The 26315-nt window shown below is 45.6% G+C and overlaps 1 protein-coding gene across 1 annotated transcript in view; it reads left to right on the forward strand.

Annotated features, from left to right (window-relative positions):
• Window positions 1–2129: 2129 nt before the first annotated feature.
• Window positions 2130–26315, forward strand: part of CFAP100 (cilia and flagella associated protein 100) — an 84685-nt gene continuing 60499 nt past the window's right edge. Inside the window, exons 1-4 of the mRNA XM_075550909.1 lie at window positions 2130–2223; window positions 2700–2828; window positions 2890–3556; window positions 3797–3948. Coding sequence (XP_075407024.1) covers window positions 2130–2223; window positions 2700–2828; window positions 2890–3556; window positions 3797–3948 — 1042 coding nt within the window. The remainder of the gene's footprint in view (window positions 2224–2699; window positions 2829–2889; window positions 3557–3796; window positions 3949–26315) is intronic.

The following is a 26315-nucleotide window of genomic DNA, read 5'->3' on the forward strand; positions in this document are numbered from 1 at the left end:
CAGGACCACTCAATGCTTGGCACTCAGAGCTGTCCAACTGTCAAAAGGCAGAATCCAACCAGGGCCAGGCATTGGCTGCTGTGACCCTGGGCAAGTCTTTGCACCCCTCAAAGGCTCAATTTTCTCATCTGGACCATGCCTTAATGATGGCTAGGCCCTTCTTCTGTTTTGTGGCCCCAGGACCCCTGGCCTCAGCTCACAACTCATCCAGGAAGCTTCAAGGAGCTCCGGGAAATTAACGCTGGGAAGATGCCCTTGACATATTGTCCTGAGAAGGGAGGGCAGTTTTTCCAGGAGAACATTTTGCTTTTGGTTTCCAAACGCTCAGCTGAAGTACCAATAAACGTAACTCTACACTAATGAGATGCTCGAAAGGACTGAGAGTACCAGGTAATGTGAAGAGGCAGTGAGGTGCCCCCTCACAGTGCACACATACCCTTTCTGAACTTGCATCTTGTTCTGTTAAAAGGGGCTACAGCAGACAGTGTCTGGCCCCAGATGTGTGAGAAGCCCAGAGGATACACAGGATCGCAAGCTCTCAGTCAACATCTGCCACTAAAGACCTCTACAACACGCCTTCATAGGGAGCATGTGGTCCTTCTGGTCCTCTGTTGGGATAGGATGGTATCTCGGAAACCCCATCTCTCTGGAATAGGCCCTGCTTATAACCCTTCCCTGCAACGTAACCACTGTTTGATATCAGGTCTCACTGTTAACATTTTTAACTGCAATGATGGTATTGTAGGGTTAAAGAGGCCCTACCTTTTAACAGCTACAACCTGAGAGTTACATATGGAATGAAATAAAAAGAAATACTGGGTAAAACAAGTACAGCGAGAGTGGGGGTGGGAAGAAAAGCATTTCTCTGACAGCCCCCAAGGAGAGGATGCTCCAGCTGCTCTGGGTGCCCAGGGACAGATTTCTGCCACCTCTCCACAGATGCCACCATACTGCACCAGCCTCACAAGTTCCTTCTCCCCTAAAGCCACCATCCTCCTCCTCTACATGGGGTTTCCTTATCTCATCTTGGCTCAGCAGTCACTGACTATGGGAAGCCCTCCTTGCCCACCCAGCGATCCCTCTGGATTCTATTCTTCCATTCTTCCTAGCAGCTTTGGTAAAGGATCTCGGCTATGAGTTTGCATTTCCTGCCCAGTCTACAAGCCCGCCGGCCCCCACCCCACCTATCCCCGTCCCATCTGAATATGAGCCATCTCTCTGAGGCTAACGCAGCTACTGGCATATTTTTGCTGTAGGGAAGTTGGGGTGGGGGGAGTGCGGAGGTAGGAAGGAGGAAAGGGAGAGGGAAGGACAGCCTGGATAGGTATCAGTCTCAAAGGCTGAGCGGCCCAAGTGGACCGCTGAAGCACTTTAAGAGCCAAGAGTGGGTTCCTGGGACCGCGAGCTGAAAAGGCAGGGCGTGCCAGGGCTGGGAGCCGGCTCCGGGCCCTAAAAAAACAGCAGCACGTGGCACAGCCAGAGGCAAAGGCTGCGTGCAGGGGGAGGGGACACGCTGTTCCGGGCACCGTCCCCAGCCCACCACCGGACTCCGCCTCCCCCCCCCCCCCCCCACCTCGCCCGCCTGGGCCAGGCCTGCTGTTTATCCTCCCGGGGACACAGCGGCTGCAGGAACAACATGTAATTGATAACAAGTCGAGCACCGGCCAAGGGCTGGCCATTGGGTCAGCGTGCAAATCACGGGGGTGGGGGCGGGGGTAGGCGGCGGGCCGCCTTTCAAAATAAGAGTCCCCATTCCCAGAGCTGTCCTCCAGCCCCAAAGTCACCAAGCCTCAAGTCCTCATACCTGTGGGGTGGCGCGAGCTCCTGAGTGGCAAGGTTGAAGGGGAGGACGGTGGGGCGCGGGGCTCTAAAATTTGAGGATATTTCTCACGAAGTCTGCTGACCATGGGGCACCAGAGGGGGGTGGTCTCCTGCCCCGAGACGTCTACCTCTACTATAGACTCTCACTGAGTCAGAACGCACCTTGGCAGAGTTACACTAAGGTTAGATCTAAAGGGGCGGCGGGGGGGGGGTGAGGTTGGGTGAGGGGTAGGAGTATGCGACCTGGGTGAATTCGCGGGTGTGCCCGAGTGGCGTGTGCCCGAAAGGGATGTGTAAGTTTCTACCGTATGCGTGTGTGGGGCGTGGTGTACGGTGTGACCGTGCGGGAAGGTGTCCGCGCGCGCGCGTGCCTGTGTGTGCGTGTCCGGTATGAAGCAGCTGGTGCGTGAGTAGAGACAAGCTGGGGAAAGCAAGGCGCTGAGGGCCCACTCCGACCCTCTCCCCGTGGTGCCCTCAAGCTCTGCCCCCTAGCCAACACACCTTCTGCCCGTGCCCTCGCCCCCCCCCCGCAGTCCACTGCGCAGGGGTGACCAGTAGTAACCCCTTCTGCCGCTGGTCCATGAGCGACCTCCCCCTCCCCCCTCCCTTTCCAACCCCCCCAACCCCCGCCTCCCCCCCCCCCCCAGCAAGGCCTGGCCTCGGCACGGGCCATATGGGAAGGCCAGCCCGCAAAACACACCGGACTGGGGGGGGGGCGGAGGTTGGGGGCAGGCACCGAGGCACGGAGGTGGGGGGCCCGAGAGGTGCTGGTCAGGTGCCAGTAAGGGGGAGGGGCAATCGCCCAAGGACTTAATCCGAACCCCTGCGCTCAATCCCCGCGAACTCCAGCCGCTCTTAAGACTTGGCCTTGGGTCCAGTTGCCGAGCTCGGACAGCGGCACGGGCGGCCGGCCGTGCGTCCGGACGCCAAGCAGAGCGCCTCTCGTGCCCGGGGCCTGACTCTGGGCGCCCGGGGCCACGTCTACTCGGCGCCTCAGCGGGCCACACGCTCTCTCACCTGAACTTTGCGCACGCCCGGCCGCCGGCCAGGCCTCCCGCGGTCCTGCAGCCCCGACCGGGCTGGGCGAGGTGGGCGCGGCGGCTCGACTCCCTGGTCCGGCGGCGGCAGCGGGCGGTGCCGCGGCTCCGGAGCTCGCTCGCTCGCCCGCAGGCCGGCGGATAGCTGCGGCCGGAGCTCTCGCCCGCCCGGCCGCCCGCGCGCTCACCCGGCGCTCACTCCGGGGCCGGTCACGTGACGCGTGCGGGCGCCGAGAAGGCTCGCAGGAGGCTCGGCCCCGAGCGCGCCCCCCATTGGCCCGCGCCGTGGCGTCACGCGCTCCTGCCCCGCCCCGGTGGCCCCGCCCCCAAGCTGGCGAGACCGCGGCCTGCCAGCCGGCGGGCGGTATTCAGAAGCCCGCCACCCCTTGCGCTCTTTCGGGGACTGCTCTCAGTGCTACTGTCCCCGGCCCGCCCCTGCTCGCCCTTCCCTTCTCGGAGGGCGCGCCGCAACCCTGGAGGCCGCTCCTAAAGCCCAATCCCGCCCCGGGAGCGCGATGCAGACGAGGGGTGCAGAATCAGGGTGTGCAGAAATGCCTAGAATCGCCCCAGGTGCAGGGGGCGTGGGAGCGGGCGCTGCGAGGCCAGCCGGCAGGGCTGCACCCCCTGCCCTTCCCTGCACACCGCCCCATCGCCAGCGCGGGGCGCTGCGTCCCGCGGGGTGCCGGGGACTCGCCTTGGTGCGCGCGTTGCCCGAGAAAGAGGAAATTTGTTCTTTTTCTCTGGGAACCAACAGGGACGCCCAGGAAGGTGCCAGCATTACGTGGCCGCGGGCGCACACAGACCACAGTGGCCTGCGGAGGTTTGCTTACCGCCGCTTCTGCTCCACGCCCTGTCTCTGGGGCCCGAACAATGTTTTATTGTCCCCACGTCCTGCGCACACACCTTAAAGCCGCTGGGATCCTGGGACGTGTTTGCAGTTCCACTCTCAGCGTGGAAGAGTGGCGTGCTTCAGAGAAGCGAGAGTGCCACGTTACTTTAACCAACCTCTTGTTTGAGCTGCAGCCAGCAATTCTACAGGTGCATAAACTGGATGTTCAGCAGAAAGGGACTTCCCGAGATTGCAAAGCCGGTAAGCAGAGCTTCAAGGTGGGCTTGGCCTGTCGGAGGGGAAGGGGTCAGGGAGGGGGGTGGCACCCCAGGCTCCTTCTGGATGACTTAAATCCATGCCAGTGGCTCTCCTCAGCACCCTAGAACTTCGCTCAGTTCCAGGAATACAGCTGCAGGTGCACCACTCCCCAAATTTGGACGAAAAATGGTTTGGAGGAGAGGCTTTCTCCTCTCATAAAGCTATGGAGTCTGGGAAACCCACAGGGGCCTTTCTGCCAGTCTTTTGTTCTGTATGGTCACATACCGAAATCGGTGACGATGAGGATGAGATGAGATGAGATGATGAGATGAGATGGTGGACTGAGCATGGAGCTGGTGATGAAGTTTCCTATTTCACAGGGCAGGTCACTGCTCACTGCCATTCTCGGAGCACTGATGGCTGTCCGGGTCAACGCCCAGGAGAACTGATGGAATTTGCTTGTTTTGATAAAAGAAGCGAAAGTAAGTATTGTTCCTGCAGGTTGGCTGGAGCATGTCCACGGCACTTCTCCCTTTCCCAGGCCTCACCCACTCCTAGCCTGGTATTCTCTAGTCCCTGGACAGAAATCACACCCAAAGGTGCCCAGCCATACCAGCTTCTGCACGCAAGGAAGGCATTCCAATAGGCCAGACGTGAAGAACAGCCAGGACGACCCTGTAAAGCCTAAGCCAGACCACCTCCCTCTTCACACAGTTCTTCCTGGTGACTCCCACTCCACCCCCTCAGTAAAAGCCCAAGTTATCACCCCGGCCTTCCATGCCCTCACCTCCTTCAGATTTCATTCAGGTGTCACCTCTTCAGGGAGCCCCGTGTTAGCCAAACAATCTAAAGTGGTAACAACCCTCCGGAATGTTCCGATTTTCTTCTTGGTTCTTTTGGTGCTACCTTTGGATTGATTCTACAGTTCGTGTGTTATTTGATCTAGTCTCCAGTAAACTGGGAGCTCCACCAGAGCAGTGATTTCTATCCATTGGTCCGCTTCCTATCCGTGGCACCTAGCCATGCAGTCAGTGTCCGGTTGTTGAATCAATGAATGTCTGAGTGACAAAAGGCAAACAGGGTCAGCTCGGGAAGAAAGTACATAGAACTGAGGACCCAACATCTGCCAGGCCGAGGATCTGATCGCTGGAGAAATGAGAGGAATGGTTTTCCCCAAAGAAACTCAGGAGCCCAAACAGTTACCAGGAACTGCTTTTGTTTATGCTGTTCCTCCTGTTGCTTCATCCTCCTCCTTCCTTCCATTACCCACGTGGGCCTGGCTAACTTCCTTCATGATTCAGTCTTTCACCCCCAGGCTAAGTCAAGCATTATAGACCTGTCCCTCCCTCAGAGTACACAAAGCTCTGGTGCCTGCTCACCGTGAAACACTCCATTGTTGTTTGGACCGACCACCTGCTCTTCTGTATGTAGTACACGTGGGCTGTCAGCTTCCCCAAGCCTTGGAAGCCCTGTGGGCGGTTCTACGATTCTATTCTTTAGGATCACTTCCTGATGTACTCATGTACTCAATGGAACCAAAGTGGAATTTTAGAGTGTGGTGCTCAGAACATCGGTATTCAATAAACTCTGTGGGGAACAAATTAGTAAATGAATGTGCGTAAAGACGCTGACAGCCTAATTAGATGGAGGATGTCCAGAACACTTAGACACTGAATTTCCCCCAGGCTATCTCTAGAGGCGGAACAGCATTCTCAATAGACTGGGAGAATCTGGCACTGTGATGTCTTATCAGGGAAGAGAGGGAGAGAGAGAATGAGAGAAGCCACTTGGTACTCTCAAAACACACGTGGCAAAGAAAAAGAAAAATCTTGCTTCCTGTTTGAAAAAACCTCCAGCATGAGTCAAAAAAGTATTGCTATTAGAGTTTCAGGTCCAAGACACATAGGTTTATTGCAAATATAATGTGTTGAAACCTGTCTCTCCAGTCCATGGATGACAATAGACAAGTCCTCTCATTGGTATGCTTGGCTTATTTTCATTAGGGTGTCTTCAATCAAAACAAATCCAAGGGAATCTGCTGGCCAGTTCAGTTCAAAGCAGAGAGGTCTAATCAGGTTCCGGGGTCTGCTTGTTGGATTACCAAGAGGTGATCCTGGAAGACGGCCGCAAAGGTCATAGGACAATCACAGGAGCTTATCATGAAGAAGTTTTAAGAAAATTGAAAATTGCTTTGGTGAGAAAAAAGCCAAGAAAGTCACACCAAGGAATTTTTTCCCCCATCAAGAATGGATTTGCTCATGTTTACGGGTAGCAAGGACTGCCCTGTGGGAATTGCCATGAGACTTCCTTATCCCATCTGCTCTACAGCCCTGATCTTGCCCCTTCAGATTTCAAGGGACATTGAAAATGAACATAATCCGAGTCACTCAGGGATGCCCAAACTGCCCGTCGACATAGTGTACATGGAAGAGTGTGGAATTCTTTGGAGAAGGGCTAAAGGGATGGAAATCCCACCTTCAGAAGTCTCTAGGTCTAAATGGAGGGTATCTTGAAAATCAACAGCTTATTATTTTGATATTTTTGTTTAAGAAATGTTTCTCTTGTTTTATAACAAACTTTTGTTTTTTAAACATCCTTATACTTCCTCTCCAAAGTAATTCCTTTCCTATTTCTACATAATCAATCAGAGGAAGATCCTTGAAAGCATGACATCTATGGCTTAAGTGTTGTGTGACTTGCCTGTGAAACCATTTGGGCCTGGTGCCTTTTTGAAATATTGATCTTTGCTTTGTCCTTTGCTTTGTCAATTGTCCACACAATTGACCCAGATATGTCTGTTTCTAGACTCTTGTCTCTTTTGTATTATTCTTGTTCTATACGTCTATGTTTGGCTTTTCCTTTTTTAAAATCTTAAAATTCAAGTCTTTCAATATTTCAGGAAAATATTCTTCAAATATTTCTCTCTTTCCCCTTAGCCATGTACAGGAATGGTCTCCTTATTTATTTAGTTCTTTGTTCAAACACTGCCTTATGACAATCGCCGCTTTGACCGTTCCATCTAAAACAGTACTTCCACTATTCTTTATTCTTCTGCCTTGCTTAACTTAATCTTGTGGCCTTGATTTGATATTCTTCATTTATATCTTTTCTCATTGTTTTTTCTCTCCATAGGCTCTCAAGAACATGGAATTATAAAACCCAGGGCTTAGTAGAGTTTCCTCAGGGTTTCATGTGTCCAGGCCTGGGACTCTGGGAATCTCTTCCTGGAGTGAGAAAAATAGACTAGGAAAGAGGATGGTGTGCCTTCCTCTGAGCCACAAAAAAATCTATCAGTTGTGTAAATGAAGACATGCTTTCCCCTTTCTTTGTCTGAAACATCTAATAGATGCCGAATCTTTGGGAAAGTACCTCAGTGTTTGGGTACTTTCACCTCCAACACTGTGAGTAATGATGTTGGCCTCATCTTATGACCAACCCACAAGCCCACATGCTCACCACTACACAGCCAAGACCTCTGCCTTCTCTTCAGCTCCCATCCACCCCAGCGTCTGAGCCAAGCCTTCCCACAGCCAGCAGGAGGTTAAAGGGACCCCATGGCCATCAGGCCCCTCACCTCCTGTAGTAACTGACTGCTTGCCTACTCCATGTGGAAAGCAACCCTTCTCCCCACTCCCAGCCCCACTGTCCCCCAGCTGTCACCCCGGGGGTCACAGTCAGAGTGCCCCACCTTGGACAAGCTCTTCTCCCTTCACTCAGCAGGAAATGGTTTGGATGTGCAGCCAGGAGTGGGACGGTAGGAGGAGGAGGCCATGGAGGTAACCAGGGGTGGGTAAAAACATTCTGTAGTATATTCTTCAGACTGGACTAGACTCTTTCTTCATCGTGCAGTTCCTTGAGAAGAAACAGGACTTCCATGATGACGGCATACCAGCCTCTCTCATAGACAGTTTTACCCACTCCAGGAAAAGCAATTAGCTCTCATACTCCCAGGCCTTAGGCCCGAGTGCTTGCAGCAATTGGAGACCTCAATCAAGGGCTGTAAAAAAATTTTTTTAAAGCACCTCACTGTCAGTGAGTCAATGCCTCCTCATTGAACCCTATAGGACAGGGTAGAACTGCCTCTATGAGTGTTTGAGACTGTCACTTTTTTTTAACAGTTTGGCATGTAATTTACATATCATACATTTCAATTGTTCAATCAGTAAGAATTGTGCTATCATTATCATATCAATCAATTTTAGAACACCACCCCACCCTATAGTGACCCTATTGGACAGGGTAGAACGGTCTCATAGTGACCCTACAGAACAGGGTAGAACTGCCCCTGGGAGACTGTAACTCTTTCCAGTAGTGGAAAGTCCCATCTTTCTTCCAGTCAAGGGCTCTAGAGACATGAAACTCCATAAGGAAACCGGAAGGGAGCCTGTGTCCTGGGCATCTATTCCTTAACCCTGACGATTGGCAAAGGCTCCAGGGACACTTCAGCTCCAAGGGACCAGGAATAGAAGGAAGGTTTAACTCTGAGCCAAGATCTCCAGCTTTGCTTGTTCCATGACAAATGCTGGTGTACCCCTGGGGACCATATCTCTGCCATGAACTGTGGTCTCTTTGGCACCTACCAGAATTGCAGCCTGGTTCTCATCCCGAATGGGGTGACATATGTGGAAACCTTCCCTCTGGTCTGGCAAATACTCTTACTAGCTGAGCGGCCTTGGGCAAGTCAATTTGCCTCTCAGTCTCAATCTCCTCCTCTCTCAAATGGGTACTATGACCTCTACCCTACTTACCTTGTGGGTGTTTCAAGATCAAATAAAGGGGTGCGAAGGAGTGTTAGAAATTATAAAGAGATTGGCTAGTGCCGTCCGTCACTCCAGACTTTTATTCAGTGTTTTCCCTTATGCCTATTCTGTACCTGGACAAACACACAGCCCTGCCTCCCAAGCTCCCAGTCCAGCAGAAGCTGGATTGATGACAGTGCAGTATACTGATACTGCCGTGTGACTGTCGGCACCACCCAGAGGGAAGACACTGGGAGTGAGAAGTCCTCCACCTGAGGAATCAGGAGGGAAGCTAAGAGGGTACGAGTTGGAGGCATTTGGGTTCTCTGGTGGGAGACTCAAAAATTCACTGCTGTCAAGTCAGGTCTGACTCACGGTGACCCCATAGGACAAGGTAGAACTGACCTCTGGGTTTTCTGAGACTAACATTTTACGGGAGTTGAAAGCCTCATCTTTCTCCCTAACAGGGGACTGGGAGTTTTGAACTGCTGAACTTGTGGTCAGCCTGATTTGTAACCACTATGCCACCTCTGGTGGAAGGGCCTGCCAAACCTGAAAAATGCAAATAGCCTGAGAAAAGTGGCCACATGATTGGTAAGACGAAGGGCATGGATTCTCTGTGCCCGACAGCCTAAATCCTAGGGCTCTGCATGCGGATATTCCAGCCATTTATCTGTATAATTCTTACACATTAACACATGCTTTCTTTTTAAAAGTTTAAGCACTGCAAAAAGCATGACATAAAAGTGAAATTCCACCTAATGTCAGTCCCATATAACCATTTCTAGCTTTGGTTTTTCTTGATGTTGTTCCTAGGTTCCACTGGGTTTGTTCCAATTCCTGACGACCCCAGGAGACAGAGAGTAGAGCTGCCCCATGGGGCTCTCTTGGCTTTTATTTTTTGTGCCCCTTTTTCACCCGATCAGTCTCCTTTGTAGCAGCTGCATGGGTTCAAACCAACAACCTTCCTTTTAGCCCCCAAGAGCTTAACCCTTGTATCACCAGGACACCATGTTGTTTCTTGTGAAATACAATTTAAAATGATGCCTGACTTTGATTTTAGGGCTTTTCTCTTACCCACAAACCCAAAATTAATCATCTAAATATGACCGCCCTAAAAAAATTGTAAAGTTAAACTTGTGTTTCTGATTGGGTACTGTTAAAGTCCTTTGCAGTCACATCCTCTCCATCCTTAAGAAGTGTGAAGAATTTTTAAAAATGCCTTTTTAATAACTATAAGCTATCTCAGAGTTTATCTAATGCAAAAAAAAGTAACTATAGGTAATTTCTTTTGCTTCCTGAGAGATGAGGTTATCCTCAAGTCCCTTTACCCACCCAGTAAATGACTTTGAGAGAGAAATTTTCTGGGACTTTACATGGCTAATTAAATCTTTAATTTACCTTCATACTTGATTGGCAGTTTGGCTGAGTATGGAACCCCAAGCTCAAAGTAATTCCTCTGAGCACGTTGAAGGCATTGCATCACTGTTATCTGCATCTAAGATTTGTGTTGAGATGTGATTCGTGATGCCAGCTAGAATTTTATTCCTTTGTAGGGTCCTTGTTTTTCTCTCTCAAAGAAGTTTTTTAATTTTTTTGAGATTTTCTCTTTATACTTAGTCATCTGATTTTTCATAGTAATCTATCTTGATACCTTGGTGTTGGCTTTATCTATTCCTTTTGCCATTTGGTCAGTATAGTAACATTAATGCTTTTCTTCAGTAAACTGTTTAATTGTGTCTTTGTTATGCCCATTTTAAAATTGGATTACTTGCACTTTTTCTTATTGAGGCCTTATAGTTTTCCATAGATTTTTGAGATTAGTCTTTTATCCAATATATCACTGCCAAATGTTTTTCTCAGTCTGTGGATTCTCTTTTTACTCTTGATGTTCATAAAGGTCATATTTTAGATCCCATTCCTTTGTTTTGTTCTCTGTAGTGTGTCTTTCATTAGGTTGGGATAGCCTTAAGAAGAACAAGAATTACAGAACACTTTGTTGACTTATGTGGAGCTCAGATCAAGAGGCATTTGTGTAAACAGAACAAGGGACTATTGCTTTAAAGTCAGGAGAGTTGTGAATCAGGCTATATCCTCTCACCATACTTATTCAAACAACTGGAGAGCCAACAGCCTGACAAAAAATACAGATAAATTACAGCAATAAAATCATGACTTGCAACATTGGATGTAATAGGTTTAAGCTCGCCAGTTAAGAAATAGAGACTGGCAGAATGGTGTCAGAGTTTGAGATGCTGTAGCCAAGCTGTCTGCTCCTCTGCCTTCCTGCATGCTGGGACTCTGCTGCTGACCTGAGAGCTGATGGAGTCCTGCTGTGTTTCCACTGACCTTGGATCCACAGGACTCTGCATCCCCTGCTGTGATCTTCCTGCATCCTGCCCTTCCTTCCTACACCCTGGCATGTGGTGCTATGTGGTGGTTGTGTGAGTCTGAAGAAGGACTCCTCATGGACTAGCATCAGACTTATAGACATAAGCTGGACTGGATGGGGATGCCTTCTTGAAATAGAATTACTTCTCGATATAACACTATTTCTTATACAGAAAAAGCATGTGGGATAATGATGCAAGGAATCTGAAGGTAGGTCAATCTGAGTTGATAGATAGGGTCATACTAAGCACATATTCTTCATGAAATATTTCAGATTGGAGCATTGGGAAAGAATCTAATAATTTATTTGGTTGATTCACCGAATAGGCAGTAGCCTATAATATTTCTAGTTGAACTACCATACCTATTTTGTATACTTTAGAAGAAGATACCCAAAGGCCTAGGGAGATTGGCATAGAAGAGTGATTTATCGGGATTATTCACCCATGGAGTGCCCAGAGGACATACCTTTTTCTACAACAGTGAGGAACAAATTGGTGAAGGTAGCCCCAGCATCCTTGAAGACTACTGTGATTGCTATTTTATGTAAATCAGATTTGATACGGAACTGCAGTAGGGATGATTGGGCCCTGACAAAGATGTAGGCGTGGTTACTATGATGGACAGTAGAGTCCAAGCAGTATTCAGAATAGTCTGAATCATACAGATTATGCATATAGATACTTAGGCAGAATTTCCCTAGGCATTAAATTGATGGGAAACATACTCATTATTTACATGACCTGTACAAGTGGAAGAATTCTAACTCAAGTGAACAGCAGTATAACTCAAATCACCAGATTGCAGAGTCAAGCAATTTACAGACCCACAACACCTATAGGAAAGAGGAGGTCACGTCCCCTTGAGGAAGGACCTCACTATACTGCCAAAAACTTATACTCTTAATCTTTCTCCAAAGGGATACACAGCTTTTTATAAGAATGACTGTTCACTGGGGAAAGGAAATAACCAGACGTTTGAGGGATTCCAGAAGACCCAAAATGTTTGAAAGACTCTTTGCTAGATGTTTCAGAGTTGGCAGTAGGTATGGGATGGGGCAGAGAGTGTGAGTGGTGAATGAAGGACAAGTTATTAATGGAGTCTTAACATAGATCTGTCTTACAGTAGGTCTAGTGGAGCTCTTAACCCACCCTACAGTGATTTCCCCAGTTCCAGAATACACAATTGGAAAAGACATATTATAAACTGGTTGAACCCCATTTCCTCATATTGTATCCTTAACATGTGGAATAAGGGGTCTTATAGTAGGAAAAGCTCTTAGAACTGATTCTACCTAGCAAAATAGTGCCATATATACTCGAGTATAAGCTGACCTGAATGTCAGCCGAGGCGCCTAATTTTACCACAAAAACTGCATTAAAAATGTGCTGAAAAACTCGGCTTATCTTCCTGCATTCTGCATCATTGTATGTGCCTGCATGAGTCTAATGAGGGACTTATGGACTAGTATTGGACTTATGGACTGGGCTGGTATGTTTGCTTAATATACAATTACTTCTTGATACAAAGTTCTTTCTTACATATATAAGAGTGTCCCTGGATTTGTTTCTCTAGTCAACCCAACCCAGCACAATGTCCAACATGATGGTGAGTGATGCTCCAGCCATGAAGTGGAACATCATGTCGTGATGTCTAATCAGGTTTGGGGATTTTTTTGTTTGTTTTTAAATCATTTTCTTGGGGGCTCGTACAATTCTTATCACAATCCATACATGCATCCCTTGTGTCAAGCACATTTGTACATTTGTTGCCATCATCATTCTCAAAACATTTGCTTTCTACTTGAGCCCTTAATATCAGCTCCTCATTTCCCCCCTCCCTCCCTTCTCCCCTTCCCTCATGAACCCTTCATAATTTATAAGTTATTATTTTTCCATATCTTACACTGTCCGAAATCTCCCTTCACCCACTTTTCTGTTGTCCGTCCCCCAGGGAGGAGGTTATATGTAGATCCTTGTAATCAGTTCCCCCTTTCTACACACCTTCCCTCCACCCTCCAGGCATCGCCATGCTCACCACTGGTCCTGAAGGGGTCATCTGTCCTGGGTTCCCTCTAATCAGGTTTTTAAAAGGTCATTTGATGAAGGTTGAATGGAAGGATACAAACTTTAGGTAGGACCTATTCTAATTGAGTACAAGAAAAATAGGTTCATATAAATGATAGATATTTTATGGATGAATTTTAAGTGGAAGGGATCTTTCTTTTTAGCATTCTAGCCAATTTTTCAGATTTTCTTTAATGAACATGTATTGCTTCTATAACCAGTAAAAAATATGGTTTGATTACACGTTATGTTTGATTGTGCAGACTACTGTGCTCTTTTGAAATCATTAAAAAATTTTAATTATTAGTGTAAAACATCACAAGATGCAATTAAGTATAAATGGAGTGTTTAAGGTATTGATAATAGCATTTTTATTAAAGCAGGCAGACTAGCTGGTAGGAGACAAGGTGGGGAGGGAAGGCTGGGGAATTTCAAACACTTGGAACCACAACTACAGTAAGAAATCACTTTCGCCACCAAAAGTAGCACACAATCCTAATTCTGGGCCCCTGCTTGAGCACCATGCCTTCCATTCTCTTCCATTCTGCTCCGGTTTCATTGAAAGAAGCAGGGGTAGGGAAAGAGTAAAAGAAACAGAAACATAGCTCATTAAACGGACACCACAACAGCCATATTTTTAAAACTTAAGTCTGGTCAAGTCAACCCATGCTTAAGCGCCTCTGTAGATTTCCCTTGCTCCAAGAAAGCCAGCATCTGTCCTACAATCTGTCATTGTACTTTTCAAATTGCAACTTGCAATCCCTTCCTGTGAGTGGAGAGGTTCACTTAAGGACTTCACGGTCGACCTGATATGATGCAAAGTAGGGTACACAGCTCCACCCCTATTCACTGCGCTCACTCAAACCTCCAGACCTAACACCTCATTTACTGGCGACACAGGGCACCGAGGAGCTGGGCAGAGACGGACGGATTTAGCCTGCGGTGTGCCAGCCTTCCGTTTATTGCTTCCCCTTCCCAATTCCAACTTCAGTCTGTGCTCTGAGTGAGCTCCCCGTTTCACTTTCATTGACGGGGGGTGGGGGTGGGGTGGGGGAGGTGGGGAGGGCAGGGGCTGAAGGACCTGCAAGAGGGAAGGGTTCCCACTATCCTGGCTACAGCCTGGGTATGAACACAGCCCGGGTTTGGGTGACGTGCACAGGTTCAAAACTCATTCCAAGCCTCAGCCCCCAACTTTCTGCTCCCATCTGACTCCCCACGGAATCCCTTTTGGTCTAGAAACCCCACCCTCTCTGTAGGCCCATAACACACCGCTGGCTTACCTCTTTCTCTACTGCCCAGCCGACTTCCTGCTTGCCCAGGTTATGCCAGACCAAGCTTGCCCCCTTTGCCCCCACCCTGGCCCCCAGCAAACTCCTGTTTTCTTGTGGCCAAACTCACCTCCTCCACAGTCTTGGAAAGGGGTCCCCTTCTATGTGCATCTAACCTTGAGTCATTTCCCTAAGCCCTAGGCTAACCATGTAGTTTTCTTATGTCTTAGAGTTGCTCTGTTACCATGGTAATCACTCCTCTATTAAACTTCCCCTGCTGCATTATTCTTTTCTATTTTTGATGGTTTTGGTTGTTGTTGTTTTTTTCATGATGTTTTTCATGAGACTAACTTGAGAACATAACTGTCTCCCTTTTCCTGGGCTGGTGTTGGGGCCCTGGTCTCGGGCACTGGTGGTCACACTCAAGCAGAATCCATTCTTTTAACAGGTGTGTCCCAAGTGACAGCACGTCACAGACTCATTTCTAGGTGCTAGCAAGAGGACAAACAAGACAGCCACCACTGGCACTCACAGAAGCACTAACCTGTAGCCAGAAAGGGAGTGTAGCGGTGACATCACTGGAGAAATTCAGCCAGGGTATCAGGACAGAAGAAAGGGAAATAGCAGACTCGATTAAACTGGAATATCAAGACGGCGTTTTCTTAAAAGGGCATGTTTAAAGAGACACCTCACCACCACCCACCCACCCAAGGATTAGAGGGCCCAGTCTGGAAAAGAGACACAGAGGATCACTGCAAGCAAAGGCCCTGGGGCGAGACGCACGGAGAAGACCAGCAGCCAAGCAGCAGGGCTGCCATCCAGAGGAGAATGACAAAGGAGTGGTTCCCTCTGTGTGCTAGATCGGAGGCAGCAGTTGGCCATGTCCATCTGTTTCAGCTTAACAGATTTTTCCGGGTAATTTATGTTCACAGTAAATAAGGCAAACGTTACAAAAGCCTGTCTCTCTTGGCCTCTCTCTTCCACCCCCAGCTTCCTGCCACAGACAACTGCTGTGACCATTGCCACGGACAGCCCAAACAGAAATGTCCGTTCACTTTTCAAACTCAAAGTGATTCATACTCCACACACAGACTTCTGGCCTCGCTTCCCTCCCCTCATCCTGCATCGGGAGGTTCTTCCCTATCGGTCCATCTCCAACAGTCTGTCTGAGCTGCAGGCGGTTCCATTGTGCACATGAACCGTGATCCTTTTCATCAGACCCTGACTGGAGCATGTTTGCTTTGCGCTACAAAGAATGTGGCTTGAAGATCCAAGCAGCGTCTCCTATGCTCCCACATGGGGAGGAGGCTGTAGGGGGAAATTTCATTTGAAGGAAAGGGCAGAGGCAAATGCAGAGTAACTAGGTCAAAGGTATTAACCTTTTAAAAGTTTGATTAATATCTCCAAGGAGTCATGCTGAATCTTCATTTTAGTGTAAAGCAACAAGGTGCAGCCTGCTTAAAGTAAAGCAACAGAGAGGTGTGAGGAGGCACAGAGATGGTCGGGACCAGGAAGACATCCACATTCCCAGAGTGAAAATGACCACTCTTCTGGACATTGAGGAGGAAGATATTTTTGTACAGTTGAAGCAGGAACTAAAAGTTACCAAATCATAATTGGCTGAAAGACAATTGGAGAGTCAAAGCGGGCTCTCTGACAGCAAGGATTTAACAGAGACCAGTGGATAATGTATGTGGGATTCCATGATTGATTAAAGGTATGTAACTGTAATCATACATCCTCTTCAGTTTATTACAGGATGGTCTCAGGACCATGCCAGGATAGTATTCTTGAGTAACCTGCTATAATAATTGCTTTCTTGCTTTCCCATATGAGTGTCCCCCACTTATCTCAATCATATTTCAAGCCCTAAGCCACTGGCTAGTTTAATGATACTATTATTAGAATTACCAAAGACCCTATGGAGGTTCCTTATATTATCATTCAAAAAGCTGATAATGTTGCCATTAAAGTGAAACAAAGATACATATAAACTTTAGCTCTATGAATGGACTTTGAGCTCACCTTTAAACATAAGCCCTAACCTAAGAACAAACAGCTCTTTTAAAAATGTATTATTAATTGGGAGTTAATACATATATCCGATCATTCCATAGTTCAATCATGTCAAGCAGTATTGCACAATTGCTACCACAATCAGTTCTTATGATGCATCCCTGCTTGATACGCCCCTCATGAAAGGATCACTGGATATATGAGTGCTATAGCAAAGTGTGCTGAAGAAGGCAGAAGGTGCCCAACTATTAGAAAGAATAGTGTCTTGGGTCTTAAACATTTGTCTTAAAACAAGCAGCCATCTAAGTGAGGTATCACCCAAGCCCACACGAAAGAAGCATACTAACTTGTGTAATTAAAAGATTACGAAGAGTAAAAATCTAAGATCAGAGGAGGAAATTGTACTAGGGCTTAATCTCTGAGCACTCAATTTGCAGAAGGCTATGGCTGACAATGAAAGCCCAAAATCCATTAGCAGAGTCCCCATGAAGATTAAGCCTCCACTGAATTTCCCCAGACCATCGACCAGGGATGTGACTATTCTCAGGCAGAGTACATCAGAAAGTGAATCAATTTTGAGATATTTTGGTTAAATTGTAACGTCATCTGTTCTCCCTTTTGACACATTTTATGTTGTTCTAGTTTTCATTCTTTTCGATGGAGGTTTATCTGCATTTTATTGTATTGTTAGGATTTTTTGTTTTGTCTTGTTTGGGGGAATAATTTTCTTTATGTGGAATCCAAAATAAATGAGAGAGAGAGTAATTAGAATAATAATTCCTTAGGGTTGTGACAGAGGAGGTTGTGGGTAAATGAGAAGCTAATAACTTGAGAACAAAAAATGAAGAAAGTTTTCTAAAATTGATTGTGGTGATGAATGCATAACTCTCTTTAGTATATTCAAGCCATTGAATTGTATGAGAATAATATATCGATACAACATAAAAAAGAAAAGAAAACAGGGGGATTCATGTTCAAATATATAATAAATTGTTTTCAAGTTTCAAAATTGCTTTCTTAATCATATCTGTGTCTTTGAGAATTCATTATGAATATTTATCAATAAAGCTGTACATCAAGACCCTTCAAAGATAAACTAACATGTCCTGTATCTATTTGACCCTAGAACAGTGGTTCTCAACCTTCCTGATGCTGCGACCCTTTAATACATACAGTTCCTCATGTTGTAGTGACCCCCTCACTATAAAATTATTGTTTTTTGCTACTTCATCACTGTCGTTTTGCTACTGTTATGAATCGGGCAACCCCTGTGAAAGGGTTGTTCGACCCCCAAAGGGGTGGCGACCCACAGGTTGAGAACTGATGCCCTAGAGGGAAAGTGCCCTGGGAGTGATGCCCTGAGAGCTGCACCTGCCAGGCCTTAGAGAAAAAGAGTATCTTCTTCAGGGTAAATGGTTAGGTCAGCATCAACATTAGAGAAATGGCTGTTAGAAAAAAACAGCTTTCAAAATATCCCATGGATTGTATGTAGGCCCATGCCTAGACTTTAAAATGAAATCGAGGCTCTGCTTCCATATTTTCTCTCTTGATAGACCCCTGTACCCAGAGCCTTTGAGTTTTAAGCTTTTATGCAGTTATGTGGAGGGCAAAGAGAAGAAATAGATTAGCTAACTTGTAGTTCCCTCTCCCCTGGCAAGGCCAGCAGGCCAGCACCCACAGGTAGAACAGCTCCAGCCTGTTTCCCCCTGGAGAGTTTCAGGACCATTGCGCAATCCCTTACAGGTGTGATCCCACTGCTAGTTTCCCTGGCCAGACCTCCCTTCCCACCTGTAGTCTGTAAACCTGCCCAGGTCTACAAGTTTTCCAGCAGCTTCTGTGCCCTTTCCCCAGCCTTTGGCCACTCTGCCTCTTCAAAGCCAAGATCTCCTAGGGTCCTTAGGAATGTACTTTTATTTTATCCTGGTCCCCAGACCGGGAGTCTTTTTCTATGCCACTGGCCACTTCATGCAGAAGCAAATCACTGGCATTTTGCCACCATGGGAGAGGCTGAGAGATTTGGAAACTTGAAAAGCCTAGGCCCCAAGTATCCGAGGATGGAGCAAGACAGCATTTCTTAATTATCGAGTGCTGCCATCACAGACATACCACAAGTTAAGGCTTTCACAGACTTTGAAGTCTCAAAGTAGAGTCCACGATGGTGACTAGGAGCAAGAGCTGTGGGAGTGGATCCTCTCAGATCAGCCCTTGCTGATGGGGCATGGCTCAACACGAGGAGTCACTGCCATTACACCTATGAATAATCAAAACTTGGAATGAGCAACTCAAGGTAAGGAACAACAGCTGCAAAAATCTAAGAATCGTGTCTTGAAATGTGCAGAGGGTGAATCTAGGAAGATCAGAAGTCATCAAGAATGGAATGGAATACATGAAGATTGCTATCCTAGTCATACGTGAACAGAACGGGACTGGTATTGGTCATTTTGCATCAGAAAATCACATGAATTCCGATGCCAGGAATAACACAATGTGGCATTCATTGTCAAAAAGGACACTGCAAAATTTAATCATGAAGTACAATGCTCTCTGTTATAGGATTCTATCTGTCCTTCAGAGAATTCCTAGGGATCTGCTTATTGTTCACTTGTTTGCGTCCCTTTTCCTTTTGTTTGTTCATGTGGGCCACAATTGACGGCTATTTCCATGGCATTGGGATGCAACTGCTAGGGTTTGGAAAGCTGCTGACATGCGAAGGCTGTTGTCTCTGTCGAATGGTGCTGGAGAAGAATGCTATAAACTACTGAACAGGAGGAGGAGGAAGGGAAAGTGGAGAGGGAGAAGAAGAATGTGCAAGAGAGGGAGTGAGAAAGAGGAGACCAAATTTAGAATTAAGCAATAAGAGAAAATTTTAAGAAGAAATGGCATCTTATTAAGAGAAAGAAAAGGAAATGGGGGAAATAATCAGAATAAAAGGAAAAAAGAAGTGATTATTTAGGAAATGAGGAAAATGAGAATTAAAAAGAGAAAAAGGACCAAAAAAAACTCTTTGTTACAGTGAATCCTACTCTCTCTCCACCAGGAGCATGAAGCACGTGGGTCCTGGCTGGGGTGCCAGGCCATATGGATGCTGAATTGAGTGCAGACATCTCAAGCTTTCAGACAAAAACATGTTGAGAATTAAAGGGTGGAGAAAATATACCAAGCAAATGGCAATGAAAGAAAAGCAGGGGCAACAATCTTCATCTCTGACAAAATTGATCTCAGGGTACAAGTCATACCAATAGACAAAGAGGGGCATTATATAATGCTCAAGGGAACAATAGACCAAGAACCAGTAAGCATAATAAAAATACATGCAACCAATAAGAGACCCACAAAATCCATAAATCAAACACTCCAAAAGGTGAAAAAATAAATTACAGGCTCAACAATTATGGTAGGTGACTTTAATACACCACTCAACAAGGAGGCTACAGATCTAAGCAACACAAATGGACGGCTGGCCCTGATAGGTATTTTCAGAGCTTTCCACCAAATGCACAAAAAAAATCAGATTCTTTTCAAACCCACATGGTACATATTGGAAGATAGGCCACAGGCTGGGACACAAGTTGAACTTGAGTAAATTCAAGCACACAGAGATTATACAGATGTCTCTCTCCAACCACTGTGCCATAAAGCAAAAAATCAACAGAAGAATGGTGAAGAAAACAAGGGAAAACAACTGGAGCATGACTACTTCTCTATTGCAAAAGGAGTGGGTATTGGCCCAGACTAGAGATGAAATCAGGAAGTTTCTAGAAACCAATGAGAATGAAAATACGATGGGATACAGCAAAGGCATTTATCAGAGGAAGACTGATGGCAATACATGCACACATGAAAAAGGAAGAGATACTTGTGGTTGATATGCTGGCACAAAACTTATACCAATTAGAGCAAAGTCAACAGAAAAATCCCACTAATAGCAAAAGTAAAGAAATAATAAGAATCAGAGATGAGATACAGGAGAAGGAAAACAAGAAAACTAGGGGGGAAATTAATGCAGTTAAAAGTTGGTTCTTGGGGAGGGAGGGAAAAAAAAGAGGACCCGATGCAAAGGGCTTAAGTGGAGAGCAAATGCTTTGAGAATGATTGGGGCAGGGAATGTATGGATGTGCTTTATACAATTGATGTGTGTATATGTATGGATTGTGATAAGAGTTGTATGAGTCCCTAATAAAATGTAAAAAAAGAAAAGAGGAGAAAAAAATGATTAGGGCAAAGAATGTACAGATGTGTTTTATACAATTGATGTATGTATATGTGTGAACTGTGATAAGAGTTGTATGAGCCCCTAATAAATTGTTAATAAATAAATAAATAAAATAAGTTGGTTCTTTGAGAGGATTAACAGAAATAATAGACCACTGGCAAACCTAACCAAAGGAAGGAAGGAACAAATTTCAACAGCAAGGATGAAGGATGAAACAGGGGACATTACAATGGACCCTAATGAAATTAAAAGAATAATTACACAGTACTATGAAGGTCTATATTCTAACAAATTCAACAACTTTGAAGACATGGATAAATACTTGAAAAAACAATCCCTCCCTAGACTATCCCAGATGGATATCAACAACCTTAACAGATCCACAGCAATGGATTAAATAGACAAGGCTAGCAAGGGATTACCAATAAAAAAAATCCCCCAGGCCAGATGGCTTCACAGGAGAATTCTACCAAGCATTCAGGGATGCACTGACACCAATCTTATACAAACTCTTCCAGAACATAGAAAAAGATGGAAAACTCCCAAACTCTGGTATAACTCGGTATACCTAAAGTGGGCAAGAATCCCACAAGAATTAAGAACTACAGACCAATATCTCTAATGAACATTGATGCAAAAATCCTTAACAAAATACTGGCCAATAGAATACAAAAGCATATAACTCATCAAGATCAAGTGGGATTCATACCAGGGATGCAGGGATGGTTCAACATATGAAAGACCATTAGTATTATTCACCACATTGACAGGAAAAGTTATAAGAATCACATGATAATATCGATAGATGCAGAAAAAGCATTAGATAGACAACATCCAACACCCATTCCTGTTTGATACTCAAGAAGATAGGAATAGAAGGAAAATTCCTCAATATTATACAAGCTATATATGAAAAACCAACAGCCAACATTGTAATCCATGGAGAAAAGACGAAAACAATTCCTCTGAAAAAGTGGACCAGACAAGGATACCCCTTGTCCCCACTTCTATTTAACATCATACTGGAGGTCCTAGGTAACAACATAAGACAGAAAAAAGACATCAAAGGTATTCGTCTGGGGAAGGAAGCGGTGAAACGATCACTATTCACAGATGATATGATTTTATATATCGAATACCCCTGAAACTCCACAAGTGGAGTATTGGAAGTGATAGAAGAATATGGCCGAGTGTCGGGATATAAAATCAACAAGCAAAAGTGTATCGGACTGCTATACACATCTGATAAGACCACAGAAGAGATCAAAAAGGTGGTACCCTTCACAATAACCAAACATGAAATGAAATATCGAGGGATATACCTGACTAAAAAAACAAGATTTGTATGAGGAAAACTACAGAGCACTATTACAAGAAACCAAGAGTGACCTTAACAAATGAAAGACTATCCCATGCTCATGGATTTGAAGATTCAATACAGTAAAGATATCAGTTCTGACCAAGGCACTCTAAAAATTTAATGATATCCGAATACAAATACCATCATCCTTCTTCAAAGAATTGGGAAAACTGATTACCACCTTCATATGGAGAGGGAAGAAGCCCAGAATTAGCAGAGATCTCCTCAAGAAGAAGGACGCAGTGGGAGGACTTACTCTACCTGACTTTAGCATGTATTATATGGCCAGAGTGGTCAAAACATTGTGGTACCGGTATAAGGACAGATATTCAGACCAATGGGAAAGAGCTGACGACCCAGAAGTGAAAAAATCAACATATAGGCAACTGATTTTTTATAAGGGCCCAAAAAATATCAAATGGGAAGCAGATGCCCTCTTCAATAAGTGGTGGTGGAAAAAAATGAATATCTACCTGCAGAAAAATGAAGCAAGACTCTCACCTCACTCCATGCACAAGAATAAACTCAAGGTGGATCACAGACCTCGAGGTAAAACCCCAAACAATTAGGACCCTTAATGAGAGAATTGGGACAAACCTGAGAACCTTGGCACAGGGAATACATAGGCTATCAGAAATAGGGAAGGATACTAATACAGAGGAGTCACAAATTGACAAGTGGGATATACTGAAGATAAATCACCTATGTATATTGAAAGAATTCACCAAGAGAGAAAAGAGAGCACACAGACTGGGAAAACATCTTTAGCAATGACGAATCAGATAAAGGCCTTATTATGAAAACTACAATACTTTGCAAGTTTACAACAGGAAACAAACTAACTGCCCACCAAGGAGGTGGGCAAAGGACCTGACCAGAAGTTTCACAGGGGCAGAAATCCGAATGACCAATAAACATATGAGAAAATATTCCTGATCATTAGCCATAAGAGAAATGCAAATTAAAACAACTATGAGGTACCACCTGACACCCTCAAAGGTAGCCCAATTCAAAAAGTCAGAAAGTAACAAGGGTTGGGGGACTGTGGGGAGACAGGAACTCTCATCCACTGCTGGTGGACCTGTAGGTATGTACAGCCATTATGGAAATTGATTTGGCGATTTCTCAAACAGATGGAGATTGAGCTACCATACGGCCCAGCAATCCCCCTACTGGGCATATACCCAGAAGAGATAAGAAACAAAACACGGCCAGACATCTGTGCTCCAGTGTTCATCACAGCCCAGTTCACAATTGCAAGGAGTTGGAAACAACCTAAATTTCTATCAACAGATGAACAGATCAAAAAACTGTGGTACATACATACAATGGAGTACTACGCGTCCCTAAAATGCAGTGATGAACACATGAAGCACATTGCCTCATGGGAAGAAATGGAGGAAATCGTGCTAAGTAAAAGGACAAGTACAACATGAGTCCTCTGAGGTTAGCTTAAAAAACAAACAAACAAAAACAGGGCTTAGAGGAAAAGCTACTATATACATCCATCCCTGGGGTGAGGTCCAGCAACCATGGCAAAGGGCAAACCCAATCAAGGGATACATATGGCTGCCAACTAAATAAGACAGGGAAAGAAAGAGAACAAAAGACATGGGTAGGGGGGAGCAGGGCACGAATCCACCCCCAAGAGGAGGACATTGTTTATATCTCCACAGGAGAAGGAGAGAGAGACCAGGTTTCAACCCAATGCACCAAGATGTGAATGCAACATACTGGCAGATACCAGGGAACCAATAGAGAGGCCTGCGGGGCCAGCCCCAATCCTGATAATGTGGCCACCTCCGCCACCTCAGAGGAATGCACTTCAGAAGACAGCACTGGGGCTACAGCTTGGGGAGAGGGCGCGTCGGATTAGAGCACACGGGAGGAACACAAAGGGATGGAGAGCGAGGAGAGGACATCCTGGCCCACCAAGCCCCAAGGACGATGCTCCTGCTCAGAGCAGACAATGCACAGGGAGGACCGTAGGGCTGGTCCCACCATGGGATAGGGATTGTGTTATATCTGTGAATCACTCGGGGCAGATGACATTTTCTCAGTGTTAATTCTTCCTCACCACGGTGGCTAGTTGGAGAAAGGAATTGCATTCGATCCTAAATTCTGAGCACCTGGTTGACAGGAGGCGATGGATGACGGTGAAGGCACAACATTCATCTGTGGAATCCCTAGGAGGATTCGACCTCCATTAAACCCACTCTGCCTGATGAATGACACGGAATGTGAATAATCTTGCCCTCAGGAAGGATATTGGAATGTGGATTTCCTCCGTTCCTCTCACCAGCCCAGCTGAAGCTATCTCCCTTAGCGCCTTACTTGGGTGTGTCCTTGATGGAGATCACCAAACCGGGAGTTGCATAGTCCTGAGTCATGCCTTTGCTGTGTCCAGGAAGCCCTGGATGAATATTGTAATTTCTACCTCTTGCGTCCCCACCCTGGTCGCCATCCAACTCTGGGAGAACCACTAGTAATTATGCTGCATTCGATCTGCCTGCAACGGCACGATGTGACATGTCTTTTTGAAAACTACGTATTGCATCAAGCACCATTGTGGTCTTGTGCTCATGGTGTCCCTCATCTGGATGATAAGTCTCTAAAGTTGTCCTGCCCTTGCTCTGTTTAAGTATTCAGTATTATATTTTTTTTAAAAAAGAAAGAAAGAAAAACTGATGGGCCCTAAGCCACCCTTCAGTTCTGAACTCAGTCCTATACTGGAAGAATGAACCATTCAAGGTCAAAAGGACAGCAGTGACCCAAGGACAAAGTTTAGGAAAGGAGCAGGACGCAGGAAACATGGGGAGGAAATGGGTTGAGATGGTACAATTCAAGGATTGGAATGCATAGGAAAACATGTGTGAGGTGTTGAGTGTAAAAAACTCATGATCTGCTCTGTAAACCGTCCCTAATTCACAATTTTAATTACCGTCTCAGAAACCTTTCTGGAATGGTGGTAGTGTTTCGTAGTTTTCTTTATATAAGCCTTCTGCTTCTCGGGTAGGATTTACACCCAAGTATTTCAGCTTTGGGTCATCGGTTGTAAATGGGAATGTGTCCCTCGTTTCCTTTGCAGAGTTCTCTTTGTTGGCGTGAAAAAATGTGACTGTTTTGGGTGTGTTGATCTTGTGCCTGCCACCTAGCTCAATATTTCATTTCATTCCAATAACTTTCTAGCCAGGTGCTTGTGATTTTCTATGTATAGATTCATATCACCTGCAAATAGAGAGTTTTACTGCTTCTCTGCCAATATGAATGCCTTTTGTTTCCATTTCTTGTCTTATACCTCTGGCTGAGACTTCAACACAATATCAGGTAGGAGCAGCATTCTTCAATTTCTTTCTTTTTTTTCTCCTGCTGCCAACCATTTTTGCCAACCTCCTTCTTATTGCATATTGCCTTCCCCTTGACCCAAGTCCACACATGTCGACCCTCTAGCCTTCCCGCCCTCTCTTCCCATCTGATTCATGGGAACCATAAAATAATTTGTTTTTAAATGTAAAAACCTTTTCTGGACATTTTACAATGTGGTCTTATATATTATGTGTCCTTTTGTGGTTGATTAATTTCACTCAGTATAATGTTCTACAACCACTGCACCCCTCCCCCTCAAAAAAAACACCAAAAAAAATCTACCATAGAGTTGATGCATAGCATGCTGAGCTTCCCAGACTGTAACTCTTTAGGGGAGGAGAAAGCCCCATCTTTCTCCCGAGGAGCAGCTGGTGGTTTGAAATTGCCGAATTTGTGGATTGCCAGTTCATCTATATAATGAGATATTTTGAAGGTTCATTGTTATTCTTTAACATTGTAGTAGTCCACTGTGTCTATATATCCATGTTAATGTATCCATTCTCACACAAGGGACGGTTGGACTGTTTCCATCTTTTCACTATTTTGAGTAGTACTATGATGAGCACAGGTATGCATACCTCTATTCATGCGGCGACCCTTATTTCTGTATACCAAGTGGAAATATAGCTGCATTGTATGGTATTTTTATTCTCAATGTTCCAAGGACGTGCTAGGCCACTTGCCACAGCGGTTGCACCATTTTCATTGCATCAGTTATATGTGATGCTTGCAATCTCTCTGCACCCTGGCTAGCATCTGGTTTTTTGTTTTGTTTTGCACTTTCCTACTAGTGCTGGGGTGAGGTTGTATTTCATTGCTTTAAATTGCATCTCTCCAACAGTAGACCACAAGCATTTCTTCACACACTGTTGGCCTCCTGGCTGTATCCAGTGACGTGTCTGTACAGGCTCTGCACTCACTTTCAGTTGTATTGGTTGTCTTTCTCTTTTT

This window comes from Tenrec ecaudatus, chromosome 5 (assembly GCF_050624435.1).
Source record: "Tenrec ecaudatus isolate mTenEca1 chromosome 5, mTenEca1.hap1, whole genome shotgun sequence".
Lineage (NCBI taxonomy): Eukaryota > Metazoa > Chordata > Mammalia > Afrosoricida > Tenrecidae > Tenrec > Tenrec ecaudatus.